This window comes from Telmatherina bonti (assembly GCF_933228915.1).
Source record: "Telmatherina bonti genome assembly, chromosome: 2".
Lineage (NCBI taxonomy): Eukaryota > Metazoa > Chordata > Actinopteri > Atheriniformes > Telmatherinidae > Telmatherina > Telmatherina bonti.
Window position 1 is genome coordinate 18,039,731 of NC_136620.1, and position 19,682 is coordinate 18,059,412.

At 41.5% G+C, this 19,682-nt stretch overlaps 1 protein-coding gene across 6 annotated transcripts in view; it reads right to left on the reverse strand.

Annotated features, from left to right (window-relative positions):
- LOC306771595 (suppressor of tumorigenicity 7 protein homolog) overlaps positions 1–19,682 on the reverse strand; it is a 65,043-nt gene that overhangs the window by 13,923 nt on the left and 31,438 nt on the right. For 3 of the 6 annotated variants that reach the window (XM_079260821.1, XM_079260820.1, XM_079260823.1), the window contains 12 exons: positions 15,507–15,589; positions 13,025–13,184; positions 10,547–10,601; positions 9,942–10,057; positions 9,746–9,821; positions 7,862–8,016; positions 7,636–7,733; positions 7,340–7,469; positions 4,562–4,634; positions 3,245–3,347; positions 2,581–2,731; positions 1,300–1,392 (listed from right to left, as the gene is read on the reverse strand). In XM_079260821.1, the coding sequence (XP_079116947.1) occupies positions 1,300–1,392; positions 2,581–2,731; positions 3,245–3,347; positions 4,562–4,634; positions 7,340–7,469; positions 7,636–7,733; positions 7,862–8,016; positions 9,746–9,821; positions 9,942–10,057; positions 10,547–10,601; positions 13,025–13,184; positions 15,507–15,589 (1,293 nt within the window). Of the gene's footprint in view, positions 1–1,299; positions 1,393–2,580; positions 2,732–3,244; positions 3,348–4,561; positions 4,635–7,339; positions 7,470–7,635; positions 7,734–7,861; positions 8,017–9,745; positions 10,058–10,546; positions 10,602–13,024; positions 13,185–15,506; positions 15,590–19,682 lie in introns of all 6 variants that reach the window. The other 3 variants (XM_079260824.1, XM_079260822.1, XM_079260825.1) reach the window with 2 other exon arrangements.

Sequence of the window (19,682 nt, forward strand, 5' to 3'; positions counted from 1 at the left end):
TAATGCATCCGGAACGTGGGTGATTCTTTTTCATGATGTATACATAGTGACTGACGGAGCAGCTCTGACGGAGTTCGGTGCAGCTGAAATCAGCCAAAACCGGCATCTCTGACAGGGTCAGTCAGGGCCGTTAGGACAGCAAAGTTTCTGCAAGCAGCCCGCAGCTCTTGTTTGTGGAGAGAACTGCACCGTTCAGGATCATTATGACTTGTTTAGATAGCATTTTCAGAAAGCTAGTAGCTGCTTCACGAGCCGCAAGTCAAGAATCAGAAGAGGAACACTGATTTAGAGCCTCGTTCCTGTTCATAAATACAGATTTCAGACTCCTCTAGTTGCTGGTGATACTTTCATCTATTCTGGGTCAGTTCAAAAGCACTAAATATTTCAGAAAGGGATTTACACACAAGTATTAATTATATGCAAGACACAGATTTTAGTGGGAAAAACTTGTCTTTGGGTTTCTATAGTCAGCATCTGGAAACAGATTTGTTTATTGAAGTCTGCAACTAGGAAAGCAATTACAACACACAGATGACTGGTATGATTTATTAAATCTTTATTATACTTTATAAAGCGTAAAAAAAGAAGCGGTAAAATGAAGTTGATCAGAAAAGGAAACTTGTGAAGACAGAAGTGTGAAACAACACGCTTTCTGATCAGGTTACAGGGGAAATAACATCACAGAACAGCAGGACATCCCATCCAAATACCTTCATAACAGATTTAATCATTTCTGCCACTTGCTGCTTAGAAAACACACAGCTGTGCGTCATGTGTGTCAGACGTAATGAGGAGTGACCTGCTGCCGGTTGTGGTGAGAGGCTTGTGGAGGAGGACAGATGAGCTGCTGAGCAGACAGCAGGACCACACACTCCACTTTATCTCCCCATCACAAAACACACTGAGAATGCGTCTGCAGATTGTTGTTCAACTTTTACAAACCAACAACTTGCTCTCCAGTTGAATCTGGAAATGAGTGACGCGCCTGCTGCTAACATCACTGAATTACTTCACATCACAGGAGCATTTACAGCAGGAACGTCCAAGTCGGGTCCTGGAGATCTACCATCCTACAACCTTTAGATGCAACCCTTCTCAAACACACCGAGTGTGTCGTTACCAGGTCTCTGCAGAGCTGGATGACATGCAGATGGGAGAATTCAGCCATTTGATCCAGGAGTGTTGGAGAAGGCTTGCATCTAAGAGTTGCAGGATGGAAGATCTCCAGGATGAGACTTGGGTGCTGCTGATCTAAAGTGTGAATGTGTGTGTATTAGTGTGTGTCGGAGCGTCTCTTACTGGGTAGCAGCTCTCTGTCGGCCGTCTCTGTGCAGATGGGGTAGGGATAAAACAGGTGACCCTTCTCCAAAGGATATGGGATCATTCTGAATGCTGCAAACACACAAACAAGGAGACGCTGACTGCTTTCCTTCAGACAATTAGAAGTACCTATGGTCATGAGCTGTGGGTCGTGACCGAAAGAACGAGATCTCGTATACAGGCGGCTGAAATGAGTTTCCTCCGCAGGGTAGCCGGGCTCTCCCTTAGAGATAGGGTGAGGAGCTCGGTCATCCGGGAGGGGCTCAGAGTAGAGCCGCTGCTCCTCCGCATCGAGAGGAACCAGTTGAGGTAGCTCGGGCATCTGGTCAGGATGCCTCCTGGACGCCTCCCTGGTGAGGTGTTCCAGGCACATCCCTCTGGGAGGAGACCCCGGGGAAGACCCAGGACACGCTGGAGGGATTATATCTCTCGGCATTCCTGGGAATGCCTCGGGATCCCCCCCGCAGAGTTGGCAAATGTGGCTGGGGAGAGGGAAGTCTGGGCTTCCCTGCTTAGGCTGCTGCCCCCGCGACCCGACCCCGGATAAGTGGCATGAAGACGAGACAATTAGAAGTAACTTCACTGACACACACCTTGGAATAAATCTGCCACAGGAGTACGCCTGGTTTATTTTTAAGGTCTGATGTCTAAAGACATGCAACAGTCTTGTTTCAACCAGCGGTTTACCAAACTGTTTACAGGCAACAAGGAAAAATTTACAGGTAGGCTCTGGTACAAACTGTGTGACAGCTTTGACACCATATGAAGGTGGATGTTTTCACACTGAAAAGTGAAGACAGCAGCTGAAATAGCACGTTTATTGAAGAGGATGGTTTTCTGATGTTTCATAGAATTTGGTGAGACTGAGTTTACAGCCTGGAGAAAGTGTGTGATGATACTGCAGATGAGCTGGACTCTCAGGTCGCCTGTAATAGCCGCAGGTAGCAGCGGGGAGCCACTTCCTGAATCCGATTTTCAGCCGACAGACGCATTAACAACAACAAACGTTGGTTCAGAACCGGAAAAGTTCGTTTTTGAGTGGAAACTAAAACATTATGGTTGTTCTTTGTGAACTGTGACATCTTCAGTGGACCAAAGGCAGAAATACCACGCAGCCTTTTTACTTCTGTTTGTAGAGTTTAATTAAAATAATAAATAAACAAAAATAAAAAGAGAAACCCAACACCTGCGAGCTGTATTATGTTACAACGAAGTAAAAGTAAAACAAGCCCACCCTTGGTGTGTGCTGTTAATACTTACTGCCCTCCCAGGTGCAGTGCAGCAGGTTGAGCGCCCCCTCCACCCTTTTCCAGTGCTGCAGGTGAAAGAAGGCGTAGGCGATTGCTTCGCTGTCGCCTCTCTTCAGAATGTGTTCTGGAGGAAGAATCAGACTCTTCATCTCCAGCAGATACTGATGATGATGAGAAGAGAAAGAATGTGAGAGCGCGCCTCGGCTACGTCCTGATTCCTGTAACGTCTGAATTATAAATCAGCTGGAAAACACCAGCTGCTAATTGAGAATGTGGCGAGATTTAACATATCGTGTGTGTGACACTCCTCACGTTTACTCTGCAGCAGGTTTGATCCACATCAGGGATCCATAAAACAATGACATTTAAACAAAGTTCACCCAAAAGATTAAATTTTGGAGGTGTGTTTACAGGAGGGGTGTCTGCTTTCAGGCAGGTTTGCAATGTGTCCCTGCTCCAAATTAACTAGCTGACATTATATGAAGCCAACAGCCAATGAACCTCTGCACAATGACTGATTCATTTGAGGCAGGTGTTTTTAGAAGAGAAAAACACAGAAAACCTGCAGGATTGTGTAGGAGTTGAGGACCGGAGCTGGACGCTCCCGGTTTACAGCATCAGTCGCACCGACTCAGTCAACGTGTTTAAACTGGTGGAGTTCATACGAGACTTACTTTGGGGACATGAGGGTTGAACTCCACCGCTCTGTGGATGGCTTCTACTGCGTTCATCTCTGCTGTGCTCAGCCCTCGCCTGGACGCTGCTTCTGGAGAGAACCTACACACATATATGTTTTTCTATAAACTTTCAACATGGATTTCAGTGTTTGAGGAACTGACAGATACATCATGCAGTCGTATGATGTTGTACAGAATGTGGAAGTGATAGCATGGTGGTCCTCGTACTCCTGTCACATGGATAAAGTCTTTGTGCTAAAAAAAAAAAAACATTGAACAGTTTTAAAATAAAAACAAAAATCTAAAAATGTAAAAACTGGAATGCAGTGTACATATAGACTGTTATGAAACCTTTTGTTTGGATCTGGCGATGGCAGTAACCTGCAGGAGTTACAGGATGTAGTTATGATAAGTCTGTGTGTAATACGATTGTCACATGATCTCAGAATGAGACACGTGTACACTGGTACCGGTATTCCATGCAAACCCCTAGATGGTGGCATGAGAACCTAAGCCAAGAGAGCTAAAACGATGCTTCGACTCACGTTTCTCTTATAAAACAAGAAAAAATTGCTAGATATTGCTAAATATTTTGCTAGCTGCTTTTTTCTTTTCTTTAAATAGTCCCAAAGATTCAGAATACCCAGTAAATATAGTGTAAAAGTTGCTAAATTTGCCTAAACTTACCACCTTTTTTCCATTATCAGATGCATGTGCAGTCAAAAAATAGATACACTGCTCCAATTGTATCTGCACATACACGTGGTACTTTAAGCTTGTTTTATAAGGTAATAAAAATCAAAAAATTTCAAGGGTAGTGTGGGTTAATTACTCTGAAAAGGTATGTAGCAGGTATTTGTTTTTTTATTTTTGATGGATGAAAGTTGAACATCTAAATGCTGAGAATTAACTTGACTGACTGCAATGGGTTTTTTTTTTTTGCTGGAAGAGTTGCAGTCATGAATAAAAAAATGGAAACAAAAATAAAAACAGTACACTAAATATGCAAATGTTTATTTTTATCTGCATTTGTTATTAGTCAGCCTTTATCTAAATAGCAACCTTGTGACTGAGGAAAATATTCATAGTAAGACATAATCTTATATCTACCAGAGAGCCGGAGTGAAACAGAACAGCTCACTTCTCACAACAAGGACCATCTTTCCCCGAGCTAAACTCTGAGCCATCACCTAGTCCGTCTCTCTTATTCATACTGAACACTTCCCTGCAGCCATTTCCAGCTCCGTTTTAAACCGACAGTAGGAATGTCACATCCCAAAACCCTCATTGTAGCCGATGAAAAGTGATACTCACTTGTCTGATACCGCCCTGGCTTTGAGCAAGGCTGCTGTGTAGCATATTGTTGCGGATTTAGGTAAGCTAATATCTGTGGAAGAGACAAAAAGCAGACAGACAGGACAGAAAGGAGGGTGGTGAAAAATAAATGCAGTTAAAGTCTGAAATTACATGTTGTAGTTGGAGGGGACGGCTTTGCTAAAAAGCAGCAGCAACCTCCCAGCAGACTGTCAATGGCGACTATTTACAGTTCAAGTTTCAGGGATTTGAGGGTGTTTTGTTATCATATTGTATTTTTCAGTTATCCAACAGTTGAGCGCGATCTGCCTCATTTTACAGATGCATCATGTTCACTTCATCACCTTTACCTGACGGGGTTTATCAACAACTACCTGATGGCTGGAAAATAACCAGAACTGTGATTATTTTCTAGATTCACTGCTCGACATAAGACCAAAGGAAAGGTGATACGCTAAAAACAGATTCTAAATCTGTGTCTATATCTGTCACTGAGAGATTTTTAACCAATATGAAAGACATCTAACATATAAAAATCTTTAACCATGAACTTGTTACAGGTTGCAGGAAGTTTTAAAGCTCAACATATTTATTTCTACTCTGCTGGAAAATAAAATCTCAAGGCAACATTTCCCATGCAGGGACAGGTCTACAACGTTGCAGCACTCAAGCAGGGCTATCCAACTCAGCCCTACGAAGGCTGCATCCCTGCAGATTTCCAACATATCCCTGCAACACACCTGACTCAAATTAATGAGTCATTGTGCAGAACTTGGTTGTTGGATCCATTTCATTTGGCCCTAGGTGTGTTGAAGCAGGGATACAGTAAAAACCTGTGGGACCCAGTTGAATAGCGCTGCAGTAGAGCATAACAAAGGAATGGCATATTAAAACTGAGGTTTTCTGAGTCTGGCTGATTGGTGTACTCTCACCAGCTTTTTGATCAGCTTCACCGGTTCATCTGTTTTTAACACAAACATCACATCAGCCAATAACACGGCAGCAACTCAATGCTTTTAGACATGTGGACATGGTCAAGACAAGTTCAAACTGAGCATCAAAATAAGGAAGAAGAGAGTTTAAAGGGGTTATCACCCGGAAATTGCACTTTTTCTAGTTAAAACATGTATTGGTGTTGGACGGAAGTTTAACACCGCTGGAAGCATTTCTTTTGAAGACGGTCAAGTTTTCCGTCTGGGCGCTTTGTTCGCAGCAAAACTGTCCACAGGGCTGAACGCACTTTTTATTTGCCCCTGGGATTTCGTCATCCCGGGGAGTTAACTGCATAAACCCACCCCTGTTCTATGCCTAAACACACCTGCTGGGCCTGCCTCAGTTGCAATTATCAACAAGATGTGAGAAGATGTAGAAAAAGTGGTCCCATGTCCACTTCTTGGTTGTCTGTTGCCAAACCAACACAGGAATGTTTCTGCTCTCCCTTTATCAGCTGGATTACATGATTTATTTGTTGATAATGCACCTGCATCTCTGCCGGCTGCGGCCTGCTTGTGCATTTTACAAACATCTGGGAAAATACCAGTTGAAGACGACATCAACCCTGCTGCGGCTGGAAAGAGGGGCATTTGCAACTTGAAGAGGTTCACCATCAATGCAGTCGGTAAGTTTCACTACTGAGATAAAGTTATTTTTTGCCGTGACTGGGACGTGACTTAACCTGATGCAGATAATGCTAACGCTAATGCTAACGGGACAAGCCTAAAGGTTTAACCTCCAACTGTGTACAAATGAGCCCCATGTTTTATTTTCTTACATCTATCTTGTGCTCTGCCATGTAAATGTTTGTAAGAGACTTCTCTATGCCTTATTTTCCATGTCTGCTACCACACAGTAAGTACAGTATTCATGATGGCCGGTTTGTCATGATGCCTTTGTTTTCTTCCAACCACGACATGGCAGGTGTTATCATTTAATCTAACACGGTGACCATCATGTCGTCTGATGCTGAAATCATTTCAACAGGGAGGAGATGTATTTGTATTACTGCCTCTTCATTTCCAATAACATCACATTTCATTACTAAACCAGAACCAAACCTATTATTTCTGTCATTTTCACATGATGTGTAAAAGAAGTTACGTCCCACAAAACGTAACATTTGCGGTTAAATTTTACTGGTAACACTGGGCAGAAACGAGCCTCCTGGAAGCTGAAGCTGGTGAACTGTGTGTTTTCCAGAGACTGTAGTGTTTGTAGTCTATATTTACTTTGTGGTTGCTCCAGAAAAGTCCGGTGGTGGAGGGACAACGTTTTGACCCCCACAAACTTCGTGTAGATAAAACTACATAAAAACAAAAGTGATAAATATCTGGCTTGATGGGAAAGTAACGAAACATATTTCAGATCCATAAAGAAATCAGACCCCAATATCTACAGAGCCTGTTGCCACAGCAACCTCCCAGACAAAAGCAGGTGGCGGGTCCTGCATGTTACCGCTAACTGATTTGAATCAGGTGTGTTGCAGCAGGGAAACTGCTAACATTTGCAGGACTGCGGCACTCGAGGAGCGGAGTAGCCTACCCCTGGTCTAAACCAACATGTCTTCTTGATGTCAGAAGATAATGGGCTGACTGGTTGGAGATGATCGAGAGACAAGATGATGTCACATTATAAAGAAGAATTGAGACTGTTGTGAAGAAAATAAGAGGGTCCAACCCAGTTGTAGCAAGGTGGAGCTGTCAAAGTGGGTGGTGAGTGTATTCTGTGCTTCTACTGAACTGGTGGAAGTGTTGTATGTGTGTCTGAGAGCATGTCCCTCACCGTCGTACTTGGCCAGAACTGCCTGAACGTCGGCGTAGTTCTGGAGCTCTAGTAGCGACTCCAGCAGGTTTTCATGGATGTTGAACATACTGAGGAGAGGGAACTCCTTCATTAACTGGAAAACACACAACTGTTGTTACATGTAATACCAGGCAGGAGGTAAGACAGTCAGGAGAGAAAAAAAAAAAGCACTGAGTGTTACAGCAGATTTAATGATTCCTGCAGTCAAACTGAAGCTTTTCATAAATAAAAACAGAAATGTGACTTTCATCTCCGCTGGCAGGTCGCGTACTTACATCTCTCATCATTTTAACAGCTTCTCGTGTTCGGCCAAGCTTTCTGGAGCACATGGCCAGTCTCCTCTTTATATACACCAACACATTAGTGTCTCTTCCTGGTGGGCATGAACAAAAACATTCTAAATCACAACCTGGTTGCAAAACATTAAACCCTCCGTCTGCAAACTGGAATTAAATATGACTTTTCGCCTCAAAGCTGTGAGATGACATGGATTGTGCTTACTGTGCTGGGCTTCATACTGTGTACCATGATGCTGGAGCTGCTGGCTGCGGCGGTAACAACCCTCACCAGCTTTTAGCGCCTGTTTAAATAATCGCTCAGCTTCCATGATGGTGGTGGCCTCCTCCTCTGCCAGAAGGATGTATGCTGTTGCACAGCTGGAGACAGACAAGAAAGGAAGAAGATTGGGGAATTAAACACCCTCACTCTCAGGTTGTGTCAAACACATTCCTCTTTCTTATTTACCAACCTTAAACACAGAAATCCTTATTTGTCTGCACAGCATGACGTCTCTGCTGCATGAACAACCACCTGTGCCTCTCTTATGTTAAAGCAGCACCTGAGTGTTGATCAAAAAACCTTTTCTCTCTGTCAGCATCGAGTTATGTCTTCAATACGAGTAGAGAGTAGCGTGTGACGCTTCTACAACACTGTGCTGGCTTTGTTCTTAAAGACGCCCCTGAAAATAAACCTGCACAAGCGTGACTGTTCTCCAGTCTATCATGAACGTTATCTAAAGAAGAGAATCTTACAGAAAATGCACTACATGTATTTATTTATGCTAATCAACAGTGTTTGTGTGAGCTGCACGCAGTCACATTAATAGGCATGTGGTAGCAGAGGCAGATTAGAAGGCTAAAATTATGCAAAATGAATATGTCAATAAATATAGCATCACTTAGGCCAAACAAAATAAAGCAGAACTTACTACGGAGAGTACTTTATAAAAATAACACACAGATCAGCAGTAACCAAGCCTTTTGTCATCTGCACATCATTTACTCAAGTCTTGGCTTTCAAGGGAAAAAACATATAAGCATTAAAACAAACAGAACAGAAACTATTCACATAATAACCAAGCAGCAACCTCCGGCGGTTAAAAGTGAAGCCTATGCGAAAGTGCATAAAACTGCAGTTCCCCCTTCATCCACTAGGGGCTCCAAAACAGTGCAAATCCCCATAGACTCCCATGTTAAAAAGACCAACTTCACAGCAGAAATAAACATGTTTGCAGCCTGGTACAAAAAAATTTATTTTCGGTTTAATAGGTCAGGTTTACCTTCATGAACATTGTGGGGGGAGTGAATTTTTTTTCTAACTCCTCCATTTAAAAGTAATTTAATTTGGCATATTTAGAGGTGTGTCCTTTTGATTGACAGGTACCCGATCTCCCGCTTCAAGTAAGAAGAACCTAGAACAACCGCGGTTTTTTGGCAGTTAACAACGTGACTTGGCTTTATCTCGCTTACCTCTGCTAGCTGGTTAGCTCCTGTTATCTCCGGGTTAGCTTAGTTAGCTCTTAGCTACAGGCAGCTTGGAGTTCGCTCGATGTCAATCATCCACCATGACGCTCACAGCCCTCCTCTCAGCTCTACCCCTTTGCCCATATTTTTATTTTCTGAGACGACGCGCGTGCCTCTGCCAAGATGGCGATGGTAGGAACCGCCCACCGAGCTTCAATTCAGCTCTTCAGAAACCAAAAGGTGACGTCACGCAGGCTCCGTCCCTCTTTTTATATACAATCTACGATATTTACCCACCCTTTTTTTTAATTAACAGTTATTTATGGTATTTATCTACTATCCCTACAAATCCACCTCAGCTCATTTACTGTGCTTCAGAAACGTCTTCTTGGCCATATAGAACAATTCTTTTTCTACTTTCCAGGCACATCTGGGACTTTCTGCACACTTGTTGATCTTTGATCATCACCAATCAGGAGCAGACAAATTAGGCTCTCTGATTGTTGGACATTTTGACAGAAACTTCAAACCTAATCCAAAGCACTTTAACCTTTCTCAGCTCCTCTGTAATGCACAAGTCAAATATGAAATGGATTTTCACATTTCTATGACAACTAAGGAAAGAAAAAGGACACAAACTTACTCCTCAAGCTCCAGGGCTTCATGTGCAGCAGAGATGCGAGCCTGTGGGTTCCTTTCTCTCCACGCCTTCTGCATGACTGAAACCACACAAACACACAGCTGCATATTAAATGCAGCTCTAACCATATCTGAACCACACAAATGAAAAACAATCATAATAAAGTAGGATTTTATGTACTGCATATGGGTTTTCTTACTGGCATCAGCAGGCCGCAGGTGATCTGAGTCACAGGTAAAGAAGGTTTGGTGATCTTGTGCTGACAAGTTCATGTCGTAGTAAGTCAGCGGCTCTCGACCTGTTACCCATGTATAACTGGTTGAAAGACAAAATGAGAGATATTAATCTTTCCCAACAACAAATAAAAAAAACAATGGGAGAGAAACAATCATGCATATGCTCTGAGATGATGAAAATGTTGAGCTACGGCAACAGGCTTGATGTTTGAAGCTCAGCATGCAGCAGAGACTGATGGAGAACGATGTGACAATTAGCAGCTGACTACATAATCAGCAGCATGACTAACAGGGGAGAGAAGGATGAGTCAACAGGAGGCAGACAAATGAGAAGCTCTGACTGATAGCAGCGACTGATGAGAACAGAGACAAGAAAATAAAGAAACAGATGACAGATGGTGGAATTATGAGCAACAGCAAGAAAACTAGAAGAAAATATACCAAACAGATGAAGAAAAATGAGAGTCTGGAGCGAGAACATTGGTGAGAACGATGGAGAAAACAATGGAGACAAAAGCAAAGCAGATGACACTCTTTACATGCAGGCAGCTCAGCTGCCGTCACTCACCGATTATATTCTGCTCCACGGAATAAATTCAGCGGATTTCTCCATACTTTACATTCTGCAGCAGGGAGACGGAGAAAACACAACACCGGTGATGAGTGTCAAGGTCAAAGTCAGCACCGAGCTGCAATGCACACTTCAAAAGTTTCAGCTGTGGGTTCTGCCATCTACCCTGCTGCTCGCTGTGCAGCTCATCAATCTCTCTGAACCGAGAGGCAGAAAGCCGTAAAACGGCTTCATGACCCAACACTTCAGCAAAAAACTCACTGCTGTGGCTAAACCATCACAAAACTGTGTCCTGTGCCAGCAACCAACACTAAACTCCCGGCTCTTTATGATGTGGATGTTCGCATTAAATATTTATTATCTTTGGATTCGCAGTGAGGTGACAAACACATTTGTGAGGTTTATGGAGAAGTGGATCCCAGTTCCAGCAAAGCGGTTCCCTTGAAACTTGTTTTCGCCTTTGTTGCAACACAAACAAACCCTACAAAAAACCTTTGACTTAAACAGATATTCACACAGAGCTGACTCTTCACCAGAACATAGACGATTAGGACATTTGAAATCATTAAATTGCTTTCCTTTGTTCTTGGCAGCAAGCACACACACAGACACACAGTCCTCCATCCTCTAGAGGAAACTAGCAGAGATTAAAGTTACTGGACAGAGTTACTCGTCACTGCAACTTTAAGCTCTTGCTGCAACATTCCTGATAAATTCAGTAAAAAAATACTCCAAAGTTACGCTGAGTCACTTCATGTGTACCTCCTGTTGGAAAAATATGTTGGATTAATATTTTCCTTCGTCATCCAAAATTAATCCAGTAAAATGATTTATCTAGGAAATTTCTTCTTCTTAAATAAATGAATTCACATGAAGTGTGAGTGTACTCATCGGATTAACCGCGATCAAAGCGTCACTGATGTAGAGCGGACACTGAGAGGCCACTAAGCAAAATACGCTCCAGGTGAGGAACACCAACCAAATTATTTACAATCCCACAGTTTGCAGTCCATGTCAGCAATGATTATTGTTATATGATGTTATCCAGCATTTAAAAGCTGCCGTTTTACCACTGATAATCTCTGACTGTTATTCTGTTTCCATTGTTTATGTGTCTCTTGTAGAAATATCTATATGCTATGATAATGAAGGCGTCTCATTTGATTTTAGACAGTAACTCAGCAGGGGGTGGGGGGTGGGGGTGTCAGGGAGAGCTAATGGCATACATCAAAGGGCTCCAGGCCGGGACCCAGGCTGGCTGCACTGAGGAGCTGCAGCTTCTGCACACGGTGCATCTGTCACTCAAGGAATCCCAAATAATTCATCAGAGCCACACTGAATATATTTAGCAGGTGGCAATCATTTTAACAAGCTGTAACTAGGTTTTTTTTTCCTGTAACGCTGCTCTGCACAAGCATATTGATGAATTCGGATGTTGATGCAGGAAACGTCTAGAATCAGACGTCAAAAACCAGAATTTGATGCATCTGCTCTAGACTTAAGGCTACACACGACAGAAAATAATGGTGCTTAACGGGGTGCTATTATGGTATGTCAAGCTTTCTGAGCTTTCTACAGTGTTACAGTGTTGAATCCTTATCAGACATGTGAACGGTACTGTTTTTAATCACCTAAACGCATGTTTGAGTTCCAGCACTCTCTCCGTTCGGTTTCCATGGCGACGAAAAATGTGTTGTTTTAGAGAGTTTTTCTACTTCGAAATCATTGTGACGTACCGCGGGATAAGGTTTGGTGATTGGTTACCTTCTACTGGTTAACAAGGACATGTACAAATACATCAGGCGGGTGGAAAACGTCGGATAAAGTTATTTCCAACGATGGCTGGTGAGTTTACCAAAGAGAGACATCCTGCTGCATTCGTTGCTGTGGGTTGCTGTTTTCCACTTTGTTTTCAGGGTCTGATTCAGGTTCCAACATGTAGGACTGTATGCTATGTGTTGACATTGTATTTTTTTTTTTTATTGAGTTCATATTAGCCTAATCCTTCTGTTTATGAGACGTTACAATGACAGAGAAAGCAGGTGCGGTGCGCGCTCCCGATGTAGTAAAGTGGCGGGAGGCGGGGCTTAATGCGGAAGAGTCTCAATCCACTCGTTTTGCCCACAGGCTGATCTGACAGCCTACAGAGAGGGTCGGTCTGAAGTAAATAAAGCGATTTGTGACAATAACTCGATCAATCCCAGTCCTTCTGGTCTCAGAAATAAAAATAAATTAGCCTGAAATGCACAGAATACTTCCACTTTAAGTAAATGCAGGAGACAGAGTTTCATGTCTTAATCGTGGAGCTGCTCCACAGTGGTCAAGAATAAAGTGAATTTTATAGTTTAATAGAGGCCAGGGGTGTAATTACTGTGCTCGGAGATAAACATGTAAACCAGCACTACTTGGTAGAAAGTTCGTACACCCTAACAGTCATAAAATGTGAAGACAGAGCATAAATGTGTGAGTTCTTACCAGACACACTTTGTCGATTGGAGTCAGCCTCCCCATTTGTGGTGTTGGAGTTGCTGGGAGAGGTGCTGTCCACTCCACCCAGCAGGGGGCGCAAGTGGCTCACAGACACCTGTTCTATGAAGGAGGTCCCATACTTCCTGAAATACCACCACTCAAAGATCTAAGAGGGGGAAGAGAGAGAGAAAGAGACTCATCCATTTAAGAACATACCTGTCTGAGCTAAGCTTTAAAACTTTAATCATGTGCTTCTGTTAAATGAGTTCAGTAAATACAACAATAGTAGTAAAAGTGGATTTGTGTTTTTGTAGCTCATTTCATTTGTTTGCAGGATGTGAATACAAAGCTTCACATCTGCAAACTCAGACAGCTGAGAAAAGACCTGATCAGCTTAAACTTAGCAGTGTTTAGCGAGTCAAGCCCTCCATTTGCTCATCTCATAAAACACCTGAAAAAAGTAACTAATCAATATGAAAACACGACTGATGGCTCATGACATCAGGGAGTGTTATCCAGCAGCAGCAGAGGCCTTCATTTTCCCTCTTTTTTATATCATCTTTTACAAGTCTGGCAAATGTGTAAACATGGCGTGTGCACGTTTACATGGAGAAACTTTCTTTAGTCACACTACAACTGTATCCACCAGTGTCCATTTCTGTTTTACTGCCAAATCTTCTCTGAAAATGATCACATCATTCAACTTTCACATGGGTCAAGCACGTGGAGAAACAACATCCACCGCAGAAATCATCAGAATGAGTGTATTCATGGTTACTTTCTCTCGATGGTCCAATCGGGACAGGTTTAAACCACCCATCTGGATTGATAGGAAATTAATTCTGATTGGTGCCGGATCATATCAGTAGAGATGTTTACATGAGGTGTTTTTATTCTGACTGGATGTTTGATTGGATTAAAAATGTTCCATGTAAACATAGCTATTTTCCCTGTAGATCAGATGATTAAAAGCTTTAAAGCAGCCGTCTAATTGTTCATGTTTACACGCACAAACCTTCTTCAGGCAAGAGACTGTTACTATTAGATCAGTACTGTTTACATGGATCTTGTTTAAGCCTTTTTGACTAAGTGTGTATACATGCTTCACAACAGTGTACCTGGATTATCACTCAGCAAAATGCTTATAATGCAGAGCTGAAGTTCCCACAAGTGGCACAAATGCTATCAGGTTTAACACAAGAAATCATTTGGGTTGCCATCACGTTAAAAAGCATGAGGAGTTTATTGCCTCAAAGAAAAAGCATAATGAACCACAGCAACAAATACTAGCAAATGCTGGTAAATTATTTTAACAAGCATGGGGAACAAAGCTAGGACATTGCATGATGGTAACAATACATACATCAGAGTCTCTAATAAGTATAAAAAGAATTTCTACATCTAATAAAATAACACAGCTATCAGATGGAGATGAAGAATTGGCAGATACCAAAACCTCAGGTAGTGGCATCAGTACTGGAAAGAAACACATAGTTCCAAACATATCATGTTTTTTCATAGTTTCTTCATAACTGGAGAGAATTTTTCTTTTTTTTTTTTTTTTTACAAATATCTACCTCTGATGACTAAATACAAGGCATTATTTATTTATTTACACTTTGCTGTGTTTTCCTGTGTTAACACAGGATGCTGTCTGGCCAAGAATAAGGGAGGAAATTATTACTAATTTTTGACAATGTTGTTTAAGTGTCCTTTGGTGAAAATCCACCTAAGTGCCGCAAAAACATCTACTCCCATTACAAAGAAAAGGCTCATCGTTGCCTCAGAGAAACTGACTGGCTTCAACGTTTCTTGATGATTTCACAGAACATGTGCAAAGCTCAACACCATTTCCAAGCAACCCACGCAAATTGGCTAATAGCCTGGAGGGAAGAGAGAGAGAGTTAATTAAAAGAGGGGCTATTTTAGACTACAGCCCAAACACTGCTGCAGAGTTTGTCACTGTGGGGAGACCTAAAAGTGATGAAGTAGTTGGATCCACTAGAGTCTAATGCAAAACTATGAACACTCCTATTCAGATCTGTACTCCCATCCCACGCAAAAACATCTCCAAATGTGTTTTCAGTATTCTAAAAGGCAAATAAATGACAAAAAGTCTACTGCGTAGCGCAACAAGCTTTTAGACAGTATGAAAGGAGGGGGTATCTTTTTCCAGTCCATCATATTTAAGACCATGAGTACAGATTTCCTCTCGTTCCAAGTCCTGGTGGCCTCTCAAGTGGTGATTAAAGTTCCAACAAATGACATCTTACAGTCCTAAAGTCACTGAGGGAGCCGGTGATGTTTCAATAAATTTTCCCTTGAGCATGATGAATAAGAAGGTCAACTAAAAGCTCAGTCACGAACCATAAGGTGTTGCTTTTGTCCCTGGATTTGGAAAGATATACACTTTTCTGATGACATTTTTCCAGATCAGTAAATTGTGGTCAGCGGAGTCATAGAAACGCTAAAAACAAGCAGATCTTACCAATATGAGTCCTGATATGAGGGATGAAGTGCCTGTTAGAGCCACGTAGAACTTAGGCGTCAGAGTGTTGAGAAACATGCTTACTGCAGAGGAGACAAAAAGAATAAGGTTAGTACTTAATATTCAGATAAAGTCTCTTTTCTATGCTAAACAGACAACTTTTTTTTTTTTTTAAAAAAGATTTATTAGTAGAGTCAAATGCAGAGTATCCATTTAGGAAAAACTGGGTCAAGTCTGCAGAGAAGACTGCTCGAAAAACATCAAAAAGACTCCACTTTCAAGGACATTTGTAATTCCAGTGCATGAAATGAATCATGCAGAAAGACATCATTCACATGCAGTGTTTGGCATTTCCCAGAGAGGCCTGCTGCTCAGACGTGAAATTACACAACACCAGGGGACCGGGGTAGGCCTTAACTACAGGGTGAGGATGTACTGTGGGTACAAAATCAGAGAAGGAATGAAGCCTCACTCGTCAGAAACCATCTTCAAAAACAGATTTCCAAATTCTGCAAAGCAAATGGGACTTACACCATAAAATCATCTAGATGATGTTTACATGATTATCAGCAATGTAAATAGTACAATAACAAAAAAAAGAAAGAAAAAGCCAGGACTTGGAATATTTCTCTCCAGCCAGGTTGTAGCTGAGTAAGCCTTATTTACTCTTTCTACACATGACAGCATGGACTTGATGTGAAACACCCGCTTCTCTAACCACTGACGTTTACCTCAAATTGAATACTTTTATCTTTAGATGCAAGTGATTCTAAATGTAAATGTGTTCACTGGAAGCAGCAGCTACACCATAATTAAAACCACTTTCTGAACATCCGTCATCAGTGGTCCTAAGAAGGAGTGTGTGTGGAAATAATTAAGCTACAGATGCAAACCAAATGAGGAGATTCTGAGTTCATTTACAAATATGAAAACAAGACAAACCTCAGAATCCACTTCACAGGTTTCCAGCCAGGGGAAGATGAAAAAAGACCCAGTTGTAGCTGCTTGCAACCAGAGGAGCAACAAGCAAGCAATGAGAGAGCAACTCAGAGGGCCAAGTGAGTTTTAAACTATTTTCAGTCTCAGAAGCAAGATTTTTCTCATGCTGCACTTCGGAGGCAATATCATCTCATCTGGAACACAGTGATCCCCACAATCTTCCCACAAGCCTGTTTATGTGACCAACACAATACCATAACTGGGATTCATCACATAACTGTAATTAGACGCTCTTAGAGTACAAACCTCAGCCAATATATTAGTTTTTTTTAACCTTGATTTGGGACTTTGTGTTTGAGTTGAAAGCTTTAATGGCAAAATGATCCCTACCCCCTCATGCTAAAAAAATGCTTTATAAAATTCCTGGATCCAGGCGGGGGCCCAAATTATTATATCCAATCATGTGTTTCATATTTCATTCCTTACTGAAAATATCTCGATAATCCTTCAATAACTGAGTTATAGTGCTGCCAGACAGACAAACCAACGCCGCTCTGCAAAGGAGGCGGTAGCCATCAAATCTGACCCGCAACATTCCAAAAGCCCTGGGGTCTACACGGTAGGGCTGGGCGATATATCGAATATACTCGAGATATCGTGGCTAGTCCTCTGTGCGATATAGAAAATGCCTATATTCGTCATATTCGAGTATCCTGCAGGTGTTTTTAGCTGTGGGCGGGGTTTTCTCAGTCCGCCTCGACTCTGCACCGCTTTGCACAGAGAGTTAAAGTAAGCGCACCTAGTTACGTACAGAACGTGAGCTACGTGCTACATCATGAGAGGCAGCGTGTAGCCACTGTCTCCAACTTGGCAACTTTCTCGCTAAATCTGGCGACTTTTTTTTGTAAAAAGCGACTAGCGACAAATCTAGCGACTTTTACTGGAGTTATTGGAGACTTTCCTGGTGTTTTGGTGACTGACTTTAAAGCGCATATTGTAAAGTTATTGTCAGAACGAGAGTCTCCCCGTCCTAAAGCACTCAGTCGGCTCCGGCTGCAGCTGCAGCCAGTCAGAGGAGCAGAGAGGACACCTGCACGAGTCCACCTACAGTCACAATGAACAGCCAAATCCGCCACTGATCCCGCTCTGGATTACAGAGTGGGATGTAAATTGCAAAGTTTTTCACGTCACGCAAAAATAATTAATTATATTTGATTACATTCACAGCCTCTGTCACTTACTCACCTCATCCACTGTGTGTGACACAAGCATATTTATCTAGCTCGTCATGTCTTTAGAAAGTACAGAAAGGAGTGGGAATCAAATCCTGAATTAAAAACTGTCTGAAGTTGTTTATTGGAGACGAGACGAGGACATTCTGCCTGTATTATAAGACTGATTTCTACGCTAAACTCTGCGATGAAAGAAAATACACGACAACTCAAAAACGTATCCATAAAGCAAAGCCTTATAATAGTTCAACCCCAAGTAAGCTAAAACAAAAAAAAAAGACTAAACTAAAAGTAAGAAAACACAAAAAAACATAACTGTATCTCTGTCAAAGTGTCTCTTTTGGGTCACTGTGGCAGTCCCAAGCCCAGATAAAGAAAGAAGGTTGGACATGCAGCTAGCTATTCCACAAAACATAACAATCCTTTGGTTTAATTTGATATTTGATCATCTAACATTTAATAAAACAGGACAAAGCTGATTTATACAATGTGGTTTTAATGGTATTCAAAATAATTTTTCAAAGGGATAGACTGTTTTAGTGGCAAAAAAAAGTTAAATAGTACAGGATCCATCACCTGGCGGTGGTTTGGATACCGGAGAGAGGATGTTTACCAAACAACTGTCGTATGCAAAGTATGTCGCGAAAATGTCGCCACAAAAGGTAGTAGTACCACAAATTTATTTCATCATTTGAAAAGTCACCCCCTACAGCACATATTTTCTTATGTTGCATTTATTACAACATGCAAAGGCACTTTACTTTGTTTTAAAATGATATGTTTCTGCCACTGCTTTAACTGATATTACTAAAAGGTCATATCGCCCAGCCCTACTACACGGGGTCTATTTTCCAGTCAGTTCATTATAGGATTTCTTTAAGTATGTCTGTACATACTCATAACTTCCTGTTATTTTCAAAACTGGTCATAGCTAAACATGGAGACTTTGCATTAGCTGCACTAATGTGGGAGCTAATTTTCTGCCTCTCTAGATGAAGCTCTCTGCTGACTTGGTGCTGCTGCAAGCTATAGTATTTTTCCTTATTAGCTTTATAAGCTAGCAGATGTTAACCAGACACATTTCTTCTATTTATTTTATTAATAAAACACATGAAGGGATTAAAGAATATGACAAATACTTTAAAATATCAAAGTCAAGGTGCAAAGATACTGCAAGCTCTAGTGAGGGGGTAATGCGCTCCACCTTTACCTGGTCAGACTTATAAAGTCTGACCAGTCTGAACATCGCAGACCACACTCCCACCGCCACTTCAACTTTTTAGAAACAACTTGGGTCCTGATAATCCTCTAATTAGTAGCTGGATATGAACAAAGTGTTTGTACTGGAACTGTATGACAAGTAAAGCAACAACAAAGGAGCAGCAAAAAAAGTTATCAGTGAAATGTTTTATGTTTCAGTTCTGAAATAATGAACACAACAAAACTAGTGAAAACTAAAAAGTTTGGCTCTGTAAAGTCAGTGCTAAGAGAAATAAGAATATATGTCTAATTACAATCAAAAGAAAACACATCTCACCCTGAATCTAGGAACGTCATGATTACTTGATTTTACAATTAATCATGATTTTAAATGCCACAACTGTAAAGATCGCTTATTGCCGTCACTTAAAAAAAACAAAAAAAAACAAAACATTACTCTGAATCGCTGCTTTGTTTTCATTGCAAGTGAGTTGCAAAATGAGATGTGTTTGGCAGAGGAAGTGTTATTCTCAACATATTAATTTATCTTTGTTGAATTTCTTTGGATATTAAAGAAAAATGATGAAGCTGTCATTGTGGAGGACGACTCACTGGCCTATAGGGCCACATTTGCACGGAGAAAACATTTACAAAACATTTAACTTTTCTTTTTTATAAAGAATTTCAGAAAACTAAGCTTTCGGTAAAAGGTAAAACAAACAAACAAACAAAAAAAATATTTAGTATCAATGCCAGGCCTGTAAGTGGCGTTGCAGCACAGCTTTGTTTGTCAGATCTCAGAACC